This window comes from Bidens hawaiensis, unplaced genomic scaffold, assembly GCF_021521415.1.
Source record: "Bidens hawaiensis isolate Kalapana, Puna unplaced genomic scaffold, B.hawaiensis_p1.1 tig00024457_1, whole genome shotgun sequence".
Classification (NCBI taxonomy): domain Eukaryota; kingdom Viridiplantae; phylum Streptophyta; class Magnoliopsida; order Asterales; family Asteraceae; genus Bidens; species Bidens hawaiensis.
In genome coordinates this window covers 95924-113477 of record NW_027493861.1, presented here as the reverse complement: position 1 = coordinate 113477, position 17554 = coordinate 95924, and the positions used below count along the sequence as shown (strand labels likewise).

At 37.2% G+C, this 17554-nt stretch overlaps 1 protein-coding gene across 1 annotated transcript; it reads right to left on the bottom strand.

Moving 5' to 3' along the window:
• Positions 1-402: 402 nt before the first annotated feature.
• LOC143569327 (uncharacterized) lies at positions 403-4226 on the bottom strand. The gene is made up of 3 exons (XM_077055276.1): positions 3695-4226; positions 2209-2556; positions 403-1103 (listed from the first exon to the last, which is right to left on the bottom strand). The coding sequence occupies exons 1-3, from the start codon at positions 4160-4162 to the stop codon at positions 474-476; spliced, it is 1446 nt and encodes a 481-aa protein (XP_076911391.1). The 5' UTR covers positions 4163-4226; the 3' UTR covers positions 403-473.
• Between the last annotated feature and the right edge of the window lie 13328 nt (positions 4227-17554).

Genomic DNA, 17554 nt, shown 5'->3' with positions numbered 1-17554 from the left:
CTTCTGCCTTTACAGCGTGACAAATTTGGTGTCTTAAGGTTTTTTCATACTCAGCATGAAACACATTAACTTTGCTTCATACTTTCACTAAACCACTATCCATATATTCATCTATTATGTTTATAATGGCAAATGGTTTGACTTGTCAAAACAATTTTCAATGGCCAACAAAATGACTGAACTTCAATAGAACTATGTTCTGCATAAGTATTGTACATAGACCATATCAAATGTCGAATCACTAAAGCAAGATTTTACATGGGTTGGGTCAGGCCGGGCCTTTTTTACCCGCCCAACTTACACCACCAAGAGAAATAAACACCTTAGACTTGATGACAGACTTTTCTTGACTGAAATATTAACAGATTTAAGAAAACTTGCTCATAATCAGTCAAGTTTCTATCCAATCTAAAGTCAAACCTGTCCCCATCCGTAGTCAAACCCGAATCCCGCCCCACCGACATTCATTATTCTCAAATATCCCTCCTTAACCCGACATGATTATCATTGCCCGTCCCATCGCGTGATCTTTCTAATGCCACAACTTTAGCCCGATAAGCAGCTGCAGCCATGGCAGCGGTTTTGACCCGATCTTCTTGAAACTCGCACGCCTCGCTCACGTTCCCAAACCGTAATTCGGCGGGTGGAATAAAACAATCGATCGAAAGTCCCGGGACGTTAAACGCAACTTCTTCAATAGTCCATGCCTCTTCCATGCGGGTTTTTGTGTGGCTCATTGCAGTTTCACCGAACCTGAAAAGGGTTACAACGGACCGACCCGAATGAGCAATCATGATCCCTTCCACGGGCCGGTAATCGTCTAGAAACGAGTTGATTGTGGTCTCCCAGTAAACCGCATCTCCACCGTTGGTCTGGATGCGGGTTAGATGAGAGTCTTCTAGGTGAACTAAGAGGCCCGTTTTCTGGCTGAAGTAACCAAATAGAACGTGGCGAATGATCTCTGCGGGCCCCTCACTTCGGGCTTTTAAAGTGTGCGGGTCTGCACAGAGTTTGAGGATGAAACAATCCTCGTCGTTGATCTTTTTTTCTCCTGTGCATCGTGCGTTTGTGAACATGCTTGCGGTTGTTCGTGGGTCCAGTCCCTGATAAACGAGCCAATCATGTAATATTAAGTTAGTAGAACATAGATTCCCTGCTTTAAAGTCATCCGAAACTGACCCAACCCGTTTTGGTCCATTACCAAAAACAACCTTTTTCCCGGCCTGCTACTAAAAAGGAAAAACAAGCTTTTTATCCGACCCATTATTAGAAATTAGAAACAATCTTTTTTTCCCGGCTCGTTAATAAAAACAACCTTTTTTCCCAACCTGTTACCAAAAACCTTTTTTTACACGACCCTTGCAAAGAAAACCTTTTTTTGCCTGACTCGTTTTAAGCCATTACTAAAAACCACCTTTTTTCCCCAACCCATCTTGACCACTTACTAAAAATAATATTTGTTGCGTGACCCGTTTTGATCCAATACTAAAGACAACCATTTTTGCCCGACATGTTTTGACCCATTGCTAAAAACAACATTTTTAACCCACCTCAGTTTGATCGTTCCTAAAAACAACCTTTTCTTTGCCAGAACCATTTTTGACATGTTACTGGAAATAACCTCTTTTGCCCAGCCCGCTACTAAAAACAACCTTTTTACCCAGTTCATTTTGACCCGTTACTGAAACCTCTTTTCTCCCCGGCCTGTTTTAACCCGTTACTAAACACAACTTATCTTACTGGCCCGTTTTGACCTCTTACTAAGAAAACCTTTTTTACCCAACCCGTTTGACCCGTTACTAAAAACAAACTTTCTTGCCTGACTCCCTTTGACCCATTACAAGAACAACCTTTTTTGCTTGACCTGCTAATAAAACAACCTTTTTTGCCTAGCGTGTTTGACCCCTTACTAAAAACAACTTTTTTTGCCCAACCCGTTTTGACCCGTTCTAAAAACAGCCTTTTTTGCCATACCAGTTAATAAAACAACCTTTTTTGCTTGACCCATTTTGACCTGTTACTAAACCAACCTTTTTTTGCCCGAACCTTTACTAAAAACAACCTTTTTGCCTGACCCGTTACTAAAAACAACCATTTCACCCAAAAACTATTTTGGCCCGTGACTCAACCCGTCCCACCCATCCATTTATCACTTCGACAGCCCTAATGTCAACAGAGCAAAAACTCAAGCAAGAAACCAATAATAACCTGAAGAGCACGACGCAAGGGTCTAACGGGTCCTTTAGCCGCATGTGCACCAAGCCATGGTGTATGCCGCCACACAAGCCGCCCATTGCAACCAGCATGGACCTTGCTTGCACCAAGTGCCAGCTCAACATACCACATATCCGGGTTCATCTGCCACAACACAAAACCACCTGACTCTGCGGTTTTTGATGCGTTTCTATTCTTTATAACCTTCGTTGCGGTCTCGATATCAAACGCTAACATTTTAACTTTCCCCATTGCGTAAGCGTTGTGAATCGAATTCTGCAACTTCTGACCGCCAGATGCCGCCATGTATTGCTGCAGTATGTATTGTGCTGCTGAAGTTTCCTGCCACCACAACCACCAAACTATTATAACAACTTCCACCATAAAATATCAAACATTTCTTTGTATTTACTCAAAACCACCCAAAATGTGATCAAGAATCTTCCCTTTTTGTATTCTTATTTTAACCGTGAAATCTGGTACAAAAACTCGCAGGGCCCTTTCAATAGCCTGCTAACTTACTGTTTGGTTTTATGCTTTCTAAATCTGGTTTTTCGGTTCGCTTTCAGTTTTGCTATCAACCGAAAGTCAAAAAACCCAAGCCAAATTTAACTGAAAGAAACAATTTTATGTAATTTATAAGAAATATATAAATGGTGCAGCCCAAAACTGCTTAGGTCCACATGTGTAATAATCAATAATTATTAGTTGGCAAAACAAAATTAGGCCTAAGGTTTCAGGCCCACATTCATTATTTTGAGCTATTTTCTTTTATGACCAAAATTTTCAAGCCCAATTGGTAAAACCGAAACCAAACCCATTGAAAAAACCAGAACCTGACAGTTTTCAAAAACACAAAAACCAAATTCCCAGTTACTGGTTTGAGCCCAAAACCCACCCAAACCAATTCATGTGCACCGTTACTGCTAACCCCAACGGCCAACCCAATCAAGTAAATCACAGCTTGAGCTTGATAGGTGGCCTTCAAGAGGCTAAGAATTTTGATTCTTGATCACAATTTTTTTTCAATAACATTAAAAGAAACAAATTCACACTTCAAAAAATAAAAAAAGAAACATAAATTCATCTCCTTTTGCATTTTCCACAAACATGCATATCTCAAATTTGAATCTTTGTACCAAAAATATGCTTAACTCAAAAAAAGTAACAATAAAGAAAAAGCCCAAAAATAACCAAGCAGACATAAAAAAACCACCAAATAGTTCACACCATTTCCATATAACAAAATTTATAGGATAGATCATAGAACACTAAATTTCTTAATAGACCCTACATTATTAGTATATGCTACATATACACAAAACATCAATTTTTTTAATCATTTCCATGAAACAAAGATGATCAACCCAAAATACACAAATTTTAGATTCAAAAACTTTTTGACTATTTTAGTCAAATTATTTAGATTTTAACAATTTTTTATAATAAAATAATAATAATTAATGAGATGGGAACTAACAATGGGTGTATCTTTGATGCTGAGGTGAGGAAACGGTTCCAAGTTGCTAACGTGCACCGGTGCAAGCGGCGCACCCAAGACACCAAGCAACAATCTCAGATCCGAACGCTGGTACGACCCGGAACCCGACCCAACGGCCGGAGCACGGCACAGCTGACCCTTCATCCAGTGGCCCCACCTCTCCACTTTCGACGAATCTCCGGCGAACTCCGCCGCCGGGTCATTCGGATCCGGACCTTCCCGGAGCGGCGACAGGGCTTCCAACGGGCGCAAACTGCCGGATCTTGACATAACGGGTTCGGGTTGACCCGCATGGTGGTGGCCTTTCCTTCGCCGGAGCAGACCCGAATTGGGTGACCCGCTTCGACTCCGACCGGGTTTGGGAGCTCGGTTTCTTGACCGGCCCGGAGATAAACCTCGTACTACTTCGTCCTTCAATGTGGAGAAAAACCCTTGTTTTTTTTCCATGTTTAAGGTTAACCCAGATGGGATTTAAGGTGGAGATTAGTTTTAGTGTGTGAGGTGAGGTGAGGTGAGATGAGAGAGAAAAAGAATAAGAGCATTCTCATCCCACCCCCTATCTCCAAACCAAAAATTACACTAAAACTTACTTTATTTTCTCTCTCCATTTCAATTAAATAATACTTTTTATACCTTTTATCATTACCTTTTCTCTTTCCTTCACTCACAACCACTTTCAAAATATATTAAAAAATTATAGAGGATGAACAGTATCTTTTCAAATATACAGAAAAATCACTACTTTTTCTAAAATATAAAAACTCTTCACTCACAACACCTTGAATCACTCTCTAAATTATAAAAACACCCCTCACATAATATGAGGGGTTGGATGAGAATGCTCTAAGAATAAGAATAGAGGAAGAGGGTATGACGTTTAGTTGAAGCAAAACATGGTGATTGCTTTAGGAATGAATCAAAGGGGGAACAGATATGATGATTGATTATTATAATATTATTATTACTGTACTATTAATATTAATAGATTAGCAATAACACGAGACAAATTACAGATATGATGCTGACAGGTACAACGTTAAAGTTTCACCAGGTAGTGGAGCTGTGAGCGCAGGCAGATTTATCAGACATTCTTTTATCTCACTGAAAGCTTGCTCGGCCTCAGGCGTCCACTTGAATTGGCTTTTCTTTAAGCAATTTCTCAATGTGTTAATGAATGGGGTAGATTTGCTTGCATGGTTTGCTAGGAACCTGTTAATTGATACCAATCTACCATTCAACTTTTGAACTTCCTTCATGGTGGATGGTGAGGGCATGCCGAGGATAGCCTCCACCTTCTCTGGGTTCACCTTGAAACCATCCTTGGTGACCATTACGCCGAGAAATTTCCCTTCTTCCACGCCGAATGTGCATTTGCTCGGGTTGAGCTTCATGTTTACTTCCTTTAGGCGCCGAAAGGTTTCTTCGATGTCTTTGAGCATTTGTTTTTCCTCCCTGCTTTTAATCACCAAATCATCCACGTAGACTTCTAAGTTTTTTCCAATCTGCTCGTTGAAAATTGCATCCATGAGTCTTTGGTAAGTGGCTCCTGCATTCTTCAAACCAAAGGGCATTTTTGTGTAACAGAAAACACCCTTGTCAGTTCTGAAATCAGTCTTGTCTTCATCCTGTGGTGCCATTTGAATTTGGTGATAGCCCTTATAGGCATCCAGGAAACATTTGAGCTTAAATGGCACCATAGAGTCCACCTTCATGTCAATGTTTGGGAGGGGATAACAATCTTTTGGACACGCCTTGTTGAGGTCCTTAAAATCAATGCACATTCTCCATGACCCATTGCTCTTCTTTACCATCACAGGATTGGCTACCCATGTTTGATATCGTATTGGGCGAATGATATTCGCGCGCAGTAGATCTTCTACTTGCTCATTCATGGCCTTTGTCTTCTCGTCTCCCATGGCTCTTTTCTTTTGAGCAATTGGCTCCACGGACTTGAATGTGTTGAGAGAGTGCTGCGCCAGGTCTCGCGGAACCCCAGTCATATCAGAATGTTGCCACGCGAAGACTGACATATACGTTGTGAGCAATCTTTTCATTCTCACTCTTGTGTCATCTGATATCGTAGCTCCGATTGTGATTGTTTGTTATGGGAATTTTGGGTTGAGAATCCATTCCTCTGGCGCGTTGTTTGCCACTGGAAGTTTCATTCTCCCCTCTCGAGGTATACTTATTACTGCGCATAAGTGATCTCGGTACACAAATGTTACTCCTGTTGGTGTTAGGAACCCCAACGCGCCATGTGCTGGTGACGGTATGGCGTTGAATTGGGCAATCGTTCCTCTACCCAAGATCATACTATGGCATGAAGTGGTGGGCAAGACCAGGAAGTTGACAATTTCAGCTCGCTTGTGCTTCTCATCCCCCATAGTTAGTTCGAATTGTATCTGACCTAGGGAGTGAATAATTTCGTTTGAGACACCCGAGATTGGTGCACTCACGACTTCAAGCCTTGCTTGGTCTGCTGGATCCAACTTCCTGAAACATTGCTCATACATGATGTCTGACTCACTACCGGTGTCCACCAGGACTCTTGACACCTCATAATGAGCGATGTGTGCAGTGATGACTAGAGGGCTGCTGATAGACGGGCCTCCTCCGATTCTTGGAAAGATTACTTGTTGCTCGCGGCAGTCCCCTTGGATTTGCGCGCTTCTCTTCGTCGATCCTTGCCCTTGCTTTCTTCATTCAGCTACACAGATTCTTTTGAATTTTTTACTGGCTGAGGCTCCGTCTGGTTGTTCGTTCTCTGGTCTTGGATTTTTTACCAGGTGAGCCAACTTGCCTGATTTCACATCTTTTTCGATCGCGTCCTTCAAATGATGGCATGCATCAGTGTTGTGCCCTGTGGATTTGTGAAACTCACAATATTTGCCACTGTTCGGTGGTCCCTTATGGAGTAATGGCCTGGGGTTTTTAAACTGGATATTCTCTGTGCTTAACACTTGCGAAGGCGTTTTGGTGATGGGAGTCCATATTCTTGGTAGAGGTCTGTTAGGCTCTCTGCCATCAATGTATTCTTACTTACCGAAAAGAAAGACTAGTTAGGTACCGTAGGTAGAGCATATTCCAACACTTCCCTTCCTTCTTGTCACCTTCTCCGCGATTAAGAATGTCTTTTTGGGGTTGGGGTGAACTTTGTTGAGCTTGCTTTTCTGCAGGAGAATAATTGGTTTGTTGCAACCTGGACCATACAGAGTTTTGTTTGCACCACTTTTCATTGTTGCGTGGTGCTTCTGTTTGATGCCCTTTATCTCTTGCTCTGTCTTGGGCAATTTGTTTTTCATTTCGTGCGAAGACTCGCGATGCTTCCATAAGCTTAGCCCAAGTGGTTGGCATGCCTTCTCTGCTCACGAGAGTTCTGCGGAGTTGATCACTGCGCGCACCTTGTATAAAGGCCACGCGCAAGAGTTGTTCAGTGATGCCTCCAATTGCAAGAGATTCCTGATTGAAACGAGTTATGTAGTCTTCAATGGTTTCATCATTCCTGCGTACGCAGTGCATGATGTCATCGGGGTCGCGCGTGTGTCTGCGCTGCTGTACAAAGTGAGCCTGGAACTTTTCCAATAGCTCTTCGAACCCATCGATTTGTCCTGTCGGCAAGCTTTCGAACCAGACACGCGCTGCACCCGTGAGGCAGCGAGCAAACATGTGACACCATGTTGGCATTGTCCAGCTTTCTAAGTTTCCAGTGTTATAAAAACCTTGTAAGAAATCATCTGGATCTGTTGTACCATCGTACTTGCCTAAACCACTTGGCATATTGGTTTTGTGTTGAATGGGAGCCTTCGCAATGCGCTCAGCGAATTTTGAATGTTTTACCAAGATGGCTGACCTATATGGTGTGGTTACGTCCACTTGCCCTTTCGATTGTGGGTTGTATGGTGTGTATAAATCCATATTAGCTTTGGCTCCAGGTGCTATGTGCATGTGTGCGCGAAGCTGTGATCCTCCTGCATGAGTATTTCGCGTCTTCTTCATGCTGTGCACCTCTTCCTCATCACTAATATCAGTTTGTTCAGTGTGAACAGAATGACCGTCTTCTAGTGCATGCGTCTTTTTTGTTGTTCCCTGAATGGTTTGTTTATCAAATGCGAGCCTTTGTGTTAAATCGGCTAACTTTTTATGTTTTACCAACTCATTGTATTTGTCCATTAAACGTCGTTGTTCGTTTATGAGCCATTCTTTAGGGTCATTGGTTTCAACTTCCGGGCCCATTGGTCATTTTTGTTTTGTACCGGTCAGATTTTGGAACGTGAGATCGTCTGGGGGAGTTTCAGTTTGAGTATGAGGTGTTGTGTTGAAGGGATGGTTACTGGTGGTGCGCGCAGTGTCACGCGGCGCCCTCAGAACCTGATGTCCCTCATTAACATCCTCAAGCTCATTATCCTACAGAACTTGATCATTGTTTCGAACACCGGAAACCATGGTGAAGATTTTCAGAGAGAAAATTGATGAAATAGTGGTTTTGTTGCCGTTGTAACAGGTGATGGCGCCAATGAAGAAGCGTGTATCGACTTACTTGTATACGATCAACTTTCCTCGGGTACGAGTATGCTATATCACCGATGGTTTTCCGAGATACGAGTTCTTCCACCTACAAAACGAACAGCACCGTGAGCTTACCCCTCAGAAAGGGACAGAGGGGTCTTCTTTGGGGTAACCCTCCGGTGTGAGAATCAGATATTGTAGGAGAGGATAACCAGGATGTGAAAATGAGTAAAGGACTTAGAATATATTTTCTTGTCTGCTTCCCACTGTTGAGGTGGTGTGGTATTTATAGTATTAAGGTTTCCAATGATTGGGCTCAGACCCAATTAGGGCCTTTTTGGCCTCCTCCTATTGCTTCGCGCCACGTGTACTTAGGACACCTGGTGCTTTTTCATTGATTATTCTCTGACCAAGGTATTTCACCTGACCCATGTGCCATCACGTGGTGGCACATGGGCTTTGCTGAGTTGTCCACCCTTCATTGGCAGCTGTCAACATCAGCACATTCTTTATTCTTTAAAAGATACCTTCTGGAAGGTTGCCTGATGAGTACAATCATGGTTGTCCTTATCCTGATTTGGATTAGACTATTGTCTCATTTGTTGTGTGTCGCTTACGCGCGGCCTTTATGCGCCTATCCCGGGGATGCGCAAGGTCTTCTCTTTATTCTCACACTAAATGTGTTTGTTGTGTGCATATGTGATATGCGCCACGCGCAGATGTTTCATGCGCTTGCGCATAGGTTTTGGCTTTGTGGGTTGACCCGCCCCGCTTGCGCTTGCGCTTGTGCATATGTGATATGCGCCACGCGCAGATGTTTCCTGATTTCAAGCCTCTTGTCTATATCTTGTGGGTTGACCCGCCCCGCTCGATGTTAAGGCGGATGCATACCCCTTCACTCTGAACTTTGTGTCCATTTGTTTAAAGAGGGATATTGAAAGTTGTGTTGCTATACATACATATAGGTGGTGTGGTGGGTATCTTATTTGGCCCCCCTTATTGTTGACTAGTTTCATATAGGTCCCCTGTATCTTTACCAATAATATTAATAAGCCTTCAAATTCAATATTAACCGCTACACAAAATTATATTCAATAAAAATCTTACTCATGGGATATAGGTTGTTTTCAATGAGATCATCAGCTTTGGAAAAAAAAAATATGCATCAAAAAGCATAGTACAAGAATATATAGTGCTAGTATGGTGGTGATGGTTTCAAACTGCAGAACTAAAAAGAAACCACTAGCATAGTGTACAATGGAAAAATAATAAAGAAGCAAGGAGAACATCACAAAAATTATAACCTATATACGATACCACTGGAAGACAATAACAAGCAATATCCAACAAGAGTGTACCTTCCCTAGTGATCTTAACCATAATCTTATATCATAAACCTTTATACTGGATTATGTCCTAAGAGAGGTGTAAATTGAGTAAATCCTTTCTAATTCGCTCATCCCAAGGGAGCTTGTGTATGCCTTTACTCTTCCTCTGCTGCACAATGAAGTTTTCCACTGCTCTAATTGGCGTTGTCTCCAGCCTCTTCTTTAAATGCCCAAATCATCTCAATCTGCCTTCCCTTATTGTGGCACCCTAGGCCAAGCCCCACATCATTCGTGGACATGAGAGATTCTTGATTCATAAGGAGTGCCCCGTCTCATAAATCACTAACGCGGTTTGGGCTTAATGTTAGTGAATGAAATGAGAACTCCACAGTTAAGCATTCTCATGTAGGAGTAGTATTAGGATGAGTGACCTCATGAGAATCCTCCACCTAAGCAACCAAAAATAAATATATGAGTTCTTCGTGGGTAAAACGGACAATATTGGTGGTACGAGAGGCCGGATGTTACACTTATCTTATTTGATATACTAGCCACCCATAGCCTTACCCTAAAAACCTCATATCTTATCCGATCTAACTTTGTGTGTCAACACATCTGTCTTAGCATCCTCATATTTGCTACATCCATCTTATGTGCTTGTGCCTTCTTGATGGCCCAACAATATGTACCATATAACATAGTCGATCGAGCTGCCACCCTATAAGCCTTCTTTTAAGGTCACTCTCCACCTAGACAAGCATGCCTGAAGCCAATGTGCTACATCACTATCTATTCCACCATAACCCTGAAGAAACAGCTCTAAATACTTGAACTTGGTTGTATGTGGGCCCATTTAACCCTCAACAATGATCTTGATATACCATTTAACTCAAATGAACTCAATTCAATTTCAAATTTGTTTATCTTTAAATATACCATTTTTATGTGCTTATAATTAGCTTTGTTTCCACATAAATTTTATTCAAACCAAGTCTTACAAATTTTCCGTCCTATCAACACATCGGCCATAATGCACATGTTCACATCTACAAAGTAGCATTTGGTAACATTTTATATCATGTACAATAGTAATGTAGCAATAATGTTTTATGACACACGACATCTTAGCCTTAATTAATGCTTAAGTATGATACAAAAGTTAGCGGGTCAATTATTTATATCTATACTACATATAATATAGGAGTGGAGGACCTCTTAAATTTTAAGAGGTACCACTCTTGTTGCATATTGTACAAGTAACAATGCATAGAATTTTAAAAATATAGGGGTAATATAGTCTTTACACAATCAAAAATAATTTACAATTATGGTCCTTCAATTTCAATCAAGTTTTGTTAATTTATTAAATAGTTACACATTTTCCCCTCATTCTAAACCACCACCCCAACGACTTTTTAACGGCCATAACTTTTTCACACGTTAATATTTCTACTAATAAATTACACCATAAAAACGAACATTTTATTATCTTTAATTTGAATATACTATTGCTATAGTTTATTAAACTTTAAAAAAACTAGCATGTTACGTGATTACCCTTTATTATCGGCAACAGGTCGTGCGGGTTTGGCTAATGATGTCGAAGCGAGTTAGGGTTGGAACAAGTTAATACAAAAAAGGGTTAATTTATTTCATGTCGGGATGGGCTTAGATCGAAACGGGTCATGTCAAAACGGGCTTCGGGTTAAAACGTTTTCAAGTCGAAACACGTCCGTCAAAACGGATTGGGTTATAAAGTAGTTTATTTGAAATTATTGTACATTTCATCTTTGCTTCTTGATTGTCGCCACCGGTTGCGCACGCTCAAGCAACATTTACGCGGATGGCATTGTTTGTACATATCAGATTGCTCGCGTATAAGCGTTATTTGGCGTGCTTACTGGCACCGGTTACATGCCCGATGCCATGTTAAATGCATACCACCGTCAGGTTACGCACTTACAGTTGCGAGGTTACAAACGTACTAACACCGGCAGCGTTTGCGTGTACACCGCTGCATTGCGCGGGCACCAGGCTAGTGTAATTTATGTATAGGTGTTTGGTGTTGAAATTGTATTATCTAGGAGTGATGTAGTTTAGTAAACTTGTAAAGGGTTACGATAGTGATGATGAAGGGTGAAGAACCCTAATTTCTAATTTAAGATGTCTTTTTTTCAATCTTTGATATTTTGATGATCCTATGAAATTTGTTATCTTGTGTTCTACATTTGGTATCAGAGCCAGGGGCTCAAATGAATTCGTTTATTGCAACTCGTTTTGGAAACCACAATCAAACAGATAAATCAACTCGGTAAAATCGGTTCTAAAAAGGAAAATCAGATTAAATTGATTTAGAAGTGGCATATCAAAATAGATTCAGCATCGAGCAAATCAAAAGCCAGAAACAAAATCCATTTAATATATCTGACATAAATGATATTGAGGAAATCATATACCTTAAGCCTATTGAAATCAAGAAATATGAAGAAGGCCTTTGTCTCTGTTGTGATTTTGTGTTATAAAACCTGAAAAGACAACAAAAAAAATGTTTTTTTGTCTTATGATGGTTGCTCCTTGAAGTCTTGTTTTTTATTTTAATTTAGAAATATCTGAGTCTACTGATCAATTTGAAATATTTGGTCATAAGATTTTTAGTTTGTTCTCCTATGTTCCAGTTTTTTAATTTTGTTTGTTGTGCTTCTTGATGTCTAACGCAAACCATCAGGACTACATGTCTACGTCGGGTATCGCATGTTATTGTGTTGGTGCTGATTATGATCCAAAGTTTGGACAGAAAGGAACCACGAAGGTCCTGATAGCTTTGAATCTTGGGTCCGTTTACGTGTTATAATCACATGACTCTTCAATTTTAATCCGCACTTATTCTCATAACGAAGTAGATGATTTCCAAAATTACAAATCAAAGGGTGGGCTGACACAAGGATAAGAAGATGGGACCACGATTGGTTTTGTTAGTTTGGGATGGAATTTGCAAAGAAGGAACATAAGGTTTTAGGAATTAAGGACCAGGAAATAGGTTGTATCAACGAAACTCGTTCACAATGATATGGCCTTAAGTGCCAAATCAACAGTTATTCATAAACGAGAAAAGGCGGATATCAAATGAAACAGAAATCAAGATAAGAAGACTCTAACCTGATAATCAATTTGGGGGGGGGGGGGGGGGGGGGGGGTTCATTGTTTGCCTTAATTATGATCAAGTTTAGTGTAAACGCTAATGGGTTAATCATGTAACTTATGCATAGTTAGTTTGGTGTTGAAATTTTATTATCTAGGAGTCTAGGTGGTTAAGATATAATTTACGTAAACTTGTAAAGGATTGTGACGGTCTTGATGAAACGCATGTTTCCCTCACTGTATATATAAACCGATCCATTAAAAACAACGAAAGATAACAAACCCTATCTTGTAATTCAAATTTCTCAGTTTCAATCTTTGATGTTTTTATATCAATCATATGAAACTCGCAATCCAGTATTTTACAAGTGTTTTATCAATTTTACTTTCACAAAATAATTAAAACAGAAAAAATATGGTAACTAATTTTACTATATATAATAATATTAGTAATTTGTTATCAAGCAATTTAAGCAATATTTTATTACATTTAAACTTGTAATGTAACACCTGTTTTTTAATCAAATTTTACCCATTTAGTTTTATGCCATTGTAAAGTTAAAAAATATATATATTTTCACATACAATAAAGGTAAAAATAAGTTAATCTTTAATATAATCTATAGTATGATAATTTGTCTATGGTTAGATGTTCTTGATTAATTGAAGTTGATATGAATAGGGTATCCAAGAAGAAATAAAATGATGTTGGGTAAAAATGTAAAATGGCATAATTGAAAAAATAGATAGGCATGATTTTTATGTTGTCCATTCTTGAAGCGATCTTTAACATACATTACCAAACATAACATAGGTTTTGAAATTGACTGAGTTCTAAATTTGTCTCACCTATTTTCTTTACGGATTAAAGAATGACTTTTTGTTATTTTTGTAGTTCAAATTATAAGTTTAAACAAGGCAAACTAAGTTGGTAGGTATGAGAAGCCGTATGCTACAAAACGGTAGATTTGTTGTTTCTTGTTATTCAAGTTGATACTTCCCAATGGGCACCCATCTGATATTAAACTTATATGGTTGTTCACGGTTAGGTTTCAAACCGTGAAACCATTCAAACCGGTCGCTGGTTTAGTTTCATTGTCAAGACCATAAGAATTTATTATATTAAAATTTTGAAATATGTATATATATATATATGTGTGTGTTATTAGACATGATTAAAATTGAAGCTGTTTTAACTCTATTTAAGTTGCACTAAATCAAAAGTAAGGTAACCTATCTTTTCATTTTCAATCCTCACAGTAAGTAAACCTTTTCATTCTGTTTTTTTAAAGTGCAGGTGTAGTAAATCTCATATGCCCATGCTATGTAATCCTTATTATATGTTTATGCCTATAGATTTGCTTAACGTGACTAATGTTGAAAGTGATTATGTTTCTTTTGAAATCTCTTATGTATCTAAGTTTTGTTAATTATTTTGTTGAAATAACTTATTTTGGACATCTGGTATAAAAATCCAGCAAGCTCAAACCATGAAACCAAGCCGGAGCCAACCCATTACTAACAGTTTGGTTCGGTTTTAGAGTTCTACGGTTTGGTTTTGGTTTACAAAAATAAAAACTGTTGCTAACGGTTTGTTTCACGATTTGACCTAAAGTACTCATTTCATCCACTTGCATTAAGCTTCTTATGAACCAAAAATTTCTCCTGTCCACAGCTGACGTGGGATTGCCTAGGGTAGAGGCATTGCATTCCTTCACGAATCAAGTTCGAACAGTCACAGCATGTGAAATCTCCAACTTGTTATAATAAAAGTTATATTATTTAGTTATAAAGTCATCATAACAATTGTTTTATTACATTTATATTCAGTTCTAACGGCAGGTCGGATCAATAAATAGCTGCATAACATGTCTAGTTAAACATTTTAAACTTCTTTGAGCCTGCCAATTAGAGTATTCACAATCTATTCATCAAACCCCCTCAATCTTTAAAATATAAAAAAGTTCTTCAAAAACACATTTCATTCATTCCACTATTACGCTTCTCTAATCCTAAATTATAAAAAGTTGATATAGTAACTTTTATAAATGAAAAACTATACTATTCATCTTCCATCAAATTATGTAAGTATATAAAAATGAGAAAAATAATAGAATAAACGTTTGTGAGTAATATAAAGATAAAAATATGTAATGAAATATGAGAGAAAAAATGAGAGATAAATTTTAAAAACTATGAATTTAGGTTAAAGTAATGATAGAATATTATAATCAAATTGGTTGAACCGGTTAATCAGACTAGTGGTTAAACTGATTTTTAAATTTAATTTTCTTTTCGTTCAAAACCTCATTTACTAATTCAAGTTTCGTATTTTATTTATATTCATATTATGTTACCAATTGTAAATTGATACAAAAAATTATATAATACTTTCATATTTGTTTTAAATCCCACACACACACATTTTATTTTTAATTTTAAGTCCATTTATAAGATGATTAGTTCATTAACTGTTTCGGTTAAGGGGGGGAAATTGCATATATTACACGTCAACCGTTCACGGTTTACGGTTACCAACGAGACGAGATTAGGCTTAGATGTGTTCGGACTAGCCAACTAGGCTCGGGTTGTATAAACTACTAAATTTATAAAAGTAACTCATTTTGATTTAGTATATAATTTGATATATGAAATTAATAACATAAATATTTCCTTTTACGTCGAATTAAAAGGCAAACAAACAACAAGGTGCGTCACTAGCCCCTTCTGGATTGTCAAACCAAAATCTTTATAAACTGTATTGATTGATTTTAGAGTTGGGTACCATAGCCTCATGCGCGAGGAAACCAAAAATATCGAATGCAAGTTGTACGAACATGTGTCAAGAGATGATTAAAATTTACCTGAAATGTGTTCATAAAGTAGTCTTAATGACTAAGTAGTAAAATAAAAAAATGTAATTACTCTTCTAATAATTCTACGAATATAATAGTTATAAATTTATAAAAATGTTAACAAATTACTTATTATATTCTTTTAAGACTGTATAATATTTAATAATATATTCAGTTTTGTATTCGTGCAAACAAGTTCACATAACTGAACAAGAATCACCTTATATTATACCATACTGATTTTATAAAATACTAGATTTTATCCCCCGTATTACGAGAGTTGTTTTACATTATCATTATGTATATTTGGATTTTAATTTTATTTATTGTAAGAAAGTTAATAAATAATATACTTGAGGTTTGATGATGAAATGGTTTAACAAATAAATGATATGTTATAATTCGGTTTAAAAGCTATCCGGGTTTGGTGATACCCATTACCCGTTTATTTTCTTTATTATAAAATTGTTTCTTAATTATAAATAATATCTTTTTTTAAAATAAAATATGATATTAATTTTTAGTATATTCCTATTTTATAGGATTTTCATATCAAATATTTGATGGGATTATTTTTTAATATAATGAGATGTTATAACCCGTTTAAGAGCTATCTGGGTTTGGTGAGACATTTACCCGTGAATTCAGGTCAAATGCGTGAGAAGTTTTAATTTACAAATAATGTAATCTGATGGCTTGAGAGAATGGTTGTTTTACATTTTTTGTTTTTTAATATTTATTTTTTGGATTAAAATTTTTTTTGTTGTAAGAAAGTTAATAATATATTTAGGGTTTGATGATGAAAGAGTTTCATAAATAAATGATATGTTATAACCCATTTAAAAGCTATCTGGATTTGGTGACCCATGACCGGTTATGTTTTTTATTATAAAATTGTTTATTAATTATAAATAATATTTTTTTTTTCTTTTTAAATTAGATGTTAAATTTTAGTATATTCCTATTTTGTAGGATTTTTATATCAAATAATTGGTAAGATTAATTTTTAATTTAATGAGATGTTATAACCCATTTAAAAGCTATATGGTTTTGGTAAGACCCATACCCATGAATTTGGGTTAAATCAATGAGAGACCTCCATTTAAAAATCAAGAAATCTGGTGGCTTCCATAAAAGGGGGGAGCGACCACATCGCGGCACATAGGATTTTTGGGTTTTCGTTTATATATATTATAGATTTAATAACTAATCTCGTACTTGATCTATACCTTGATACATGTGTCAAATCTTTTATGTTACATGTATCTATTACATGACTTCTTTTCATTTGGCTTAAAGCATTCTCAACCCATCTTCTAAATTATGTGAGAGGAGTTTGCGAACTATATGGTAGGGTTGTGAGTGTAAATTATAAGGTGTAAAGAGTAAAGACAGTGATTTTTTGTAAATTTATGGAAACTTTGTTTGCCCTATTTATTTTTAATATTTGTTGAATTGGTTGTGAGTAAAAAAGAGAGAAAACTGTAATGATATGATAAATATATAAAAAATATTATTTAATTAAACAGAAAAAAAAAATGTAATAGTTTTTAGTTTAATTATAAAGATGGGATGAGATACGAGCAGAGAATGCAGTTATGTTGAATGGCCACATCTAAGAATAGTCATCTACTTGGGGTTGATGGGTTCTATATGCAAGGTTTGCCAATGAAGAGGGATTGATTGTGCTTAACCTACGTATATTTGCTTTTCAATATATTTTTTTTCTTTTTCCTTTTTACTATTTTCTGGAGAATTTTATCCGGCGTGGAATCAAACCAAACTATCTAAGTAAGAAAATTTATTATTTTATAGACTTAATGAATTTATAACATGTGCTATTGTATTTTACTTCTAGTTATAAATAAATCCTAAAAAGTCATTGCAAATTCACATTTTTTAATTACTTAATAAATTATTAAAGTGTGACTTTAAATAGAACACCAAACTTAATGACTTCACTTCATATCTGAAATCATTGAAATCATGTTTGAAAGCGAAATTTCAAAGTG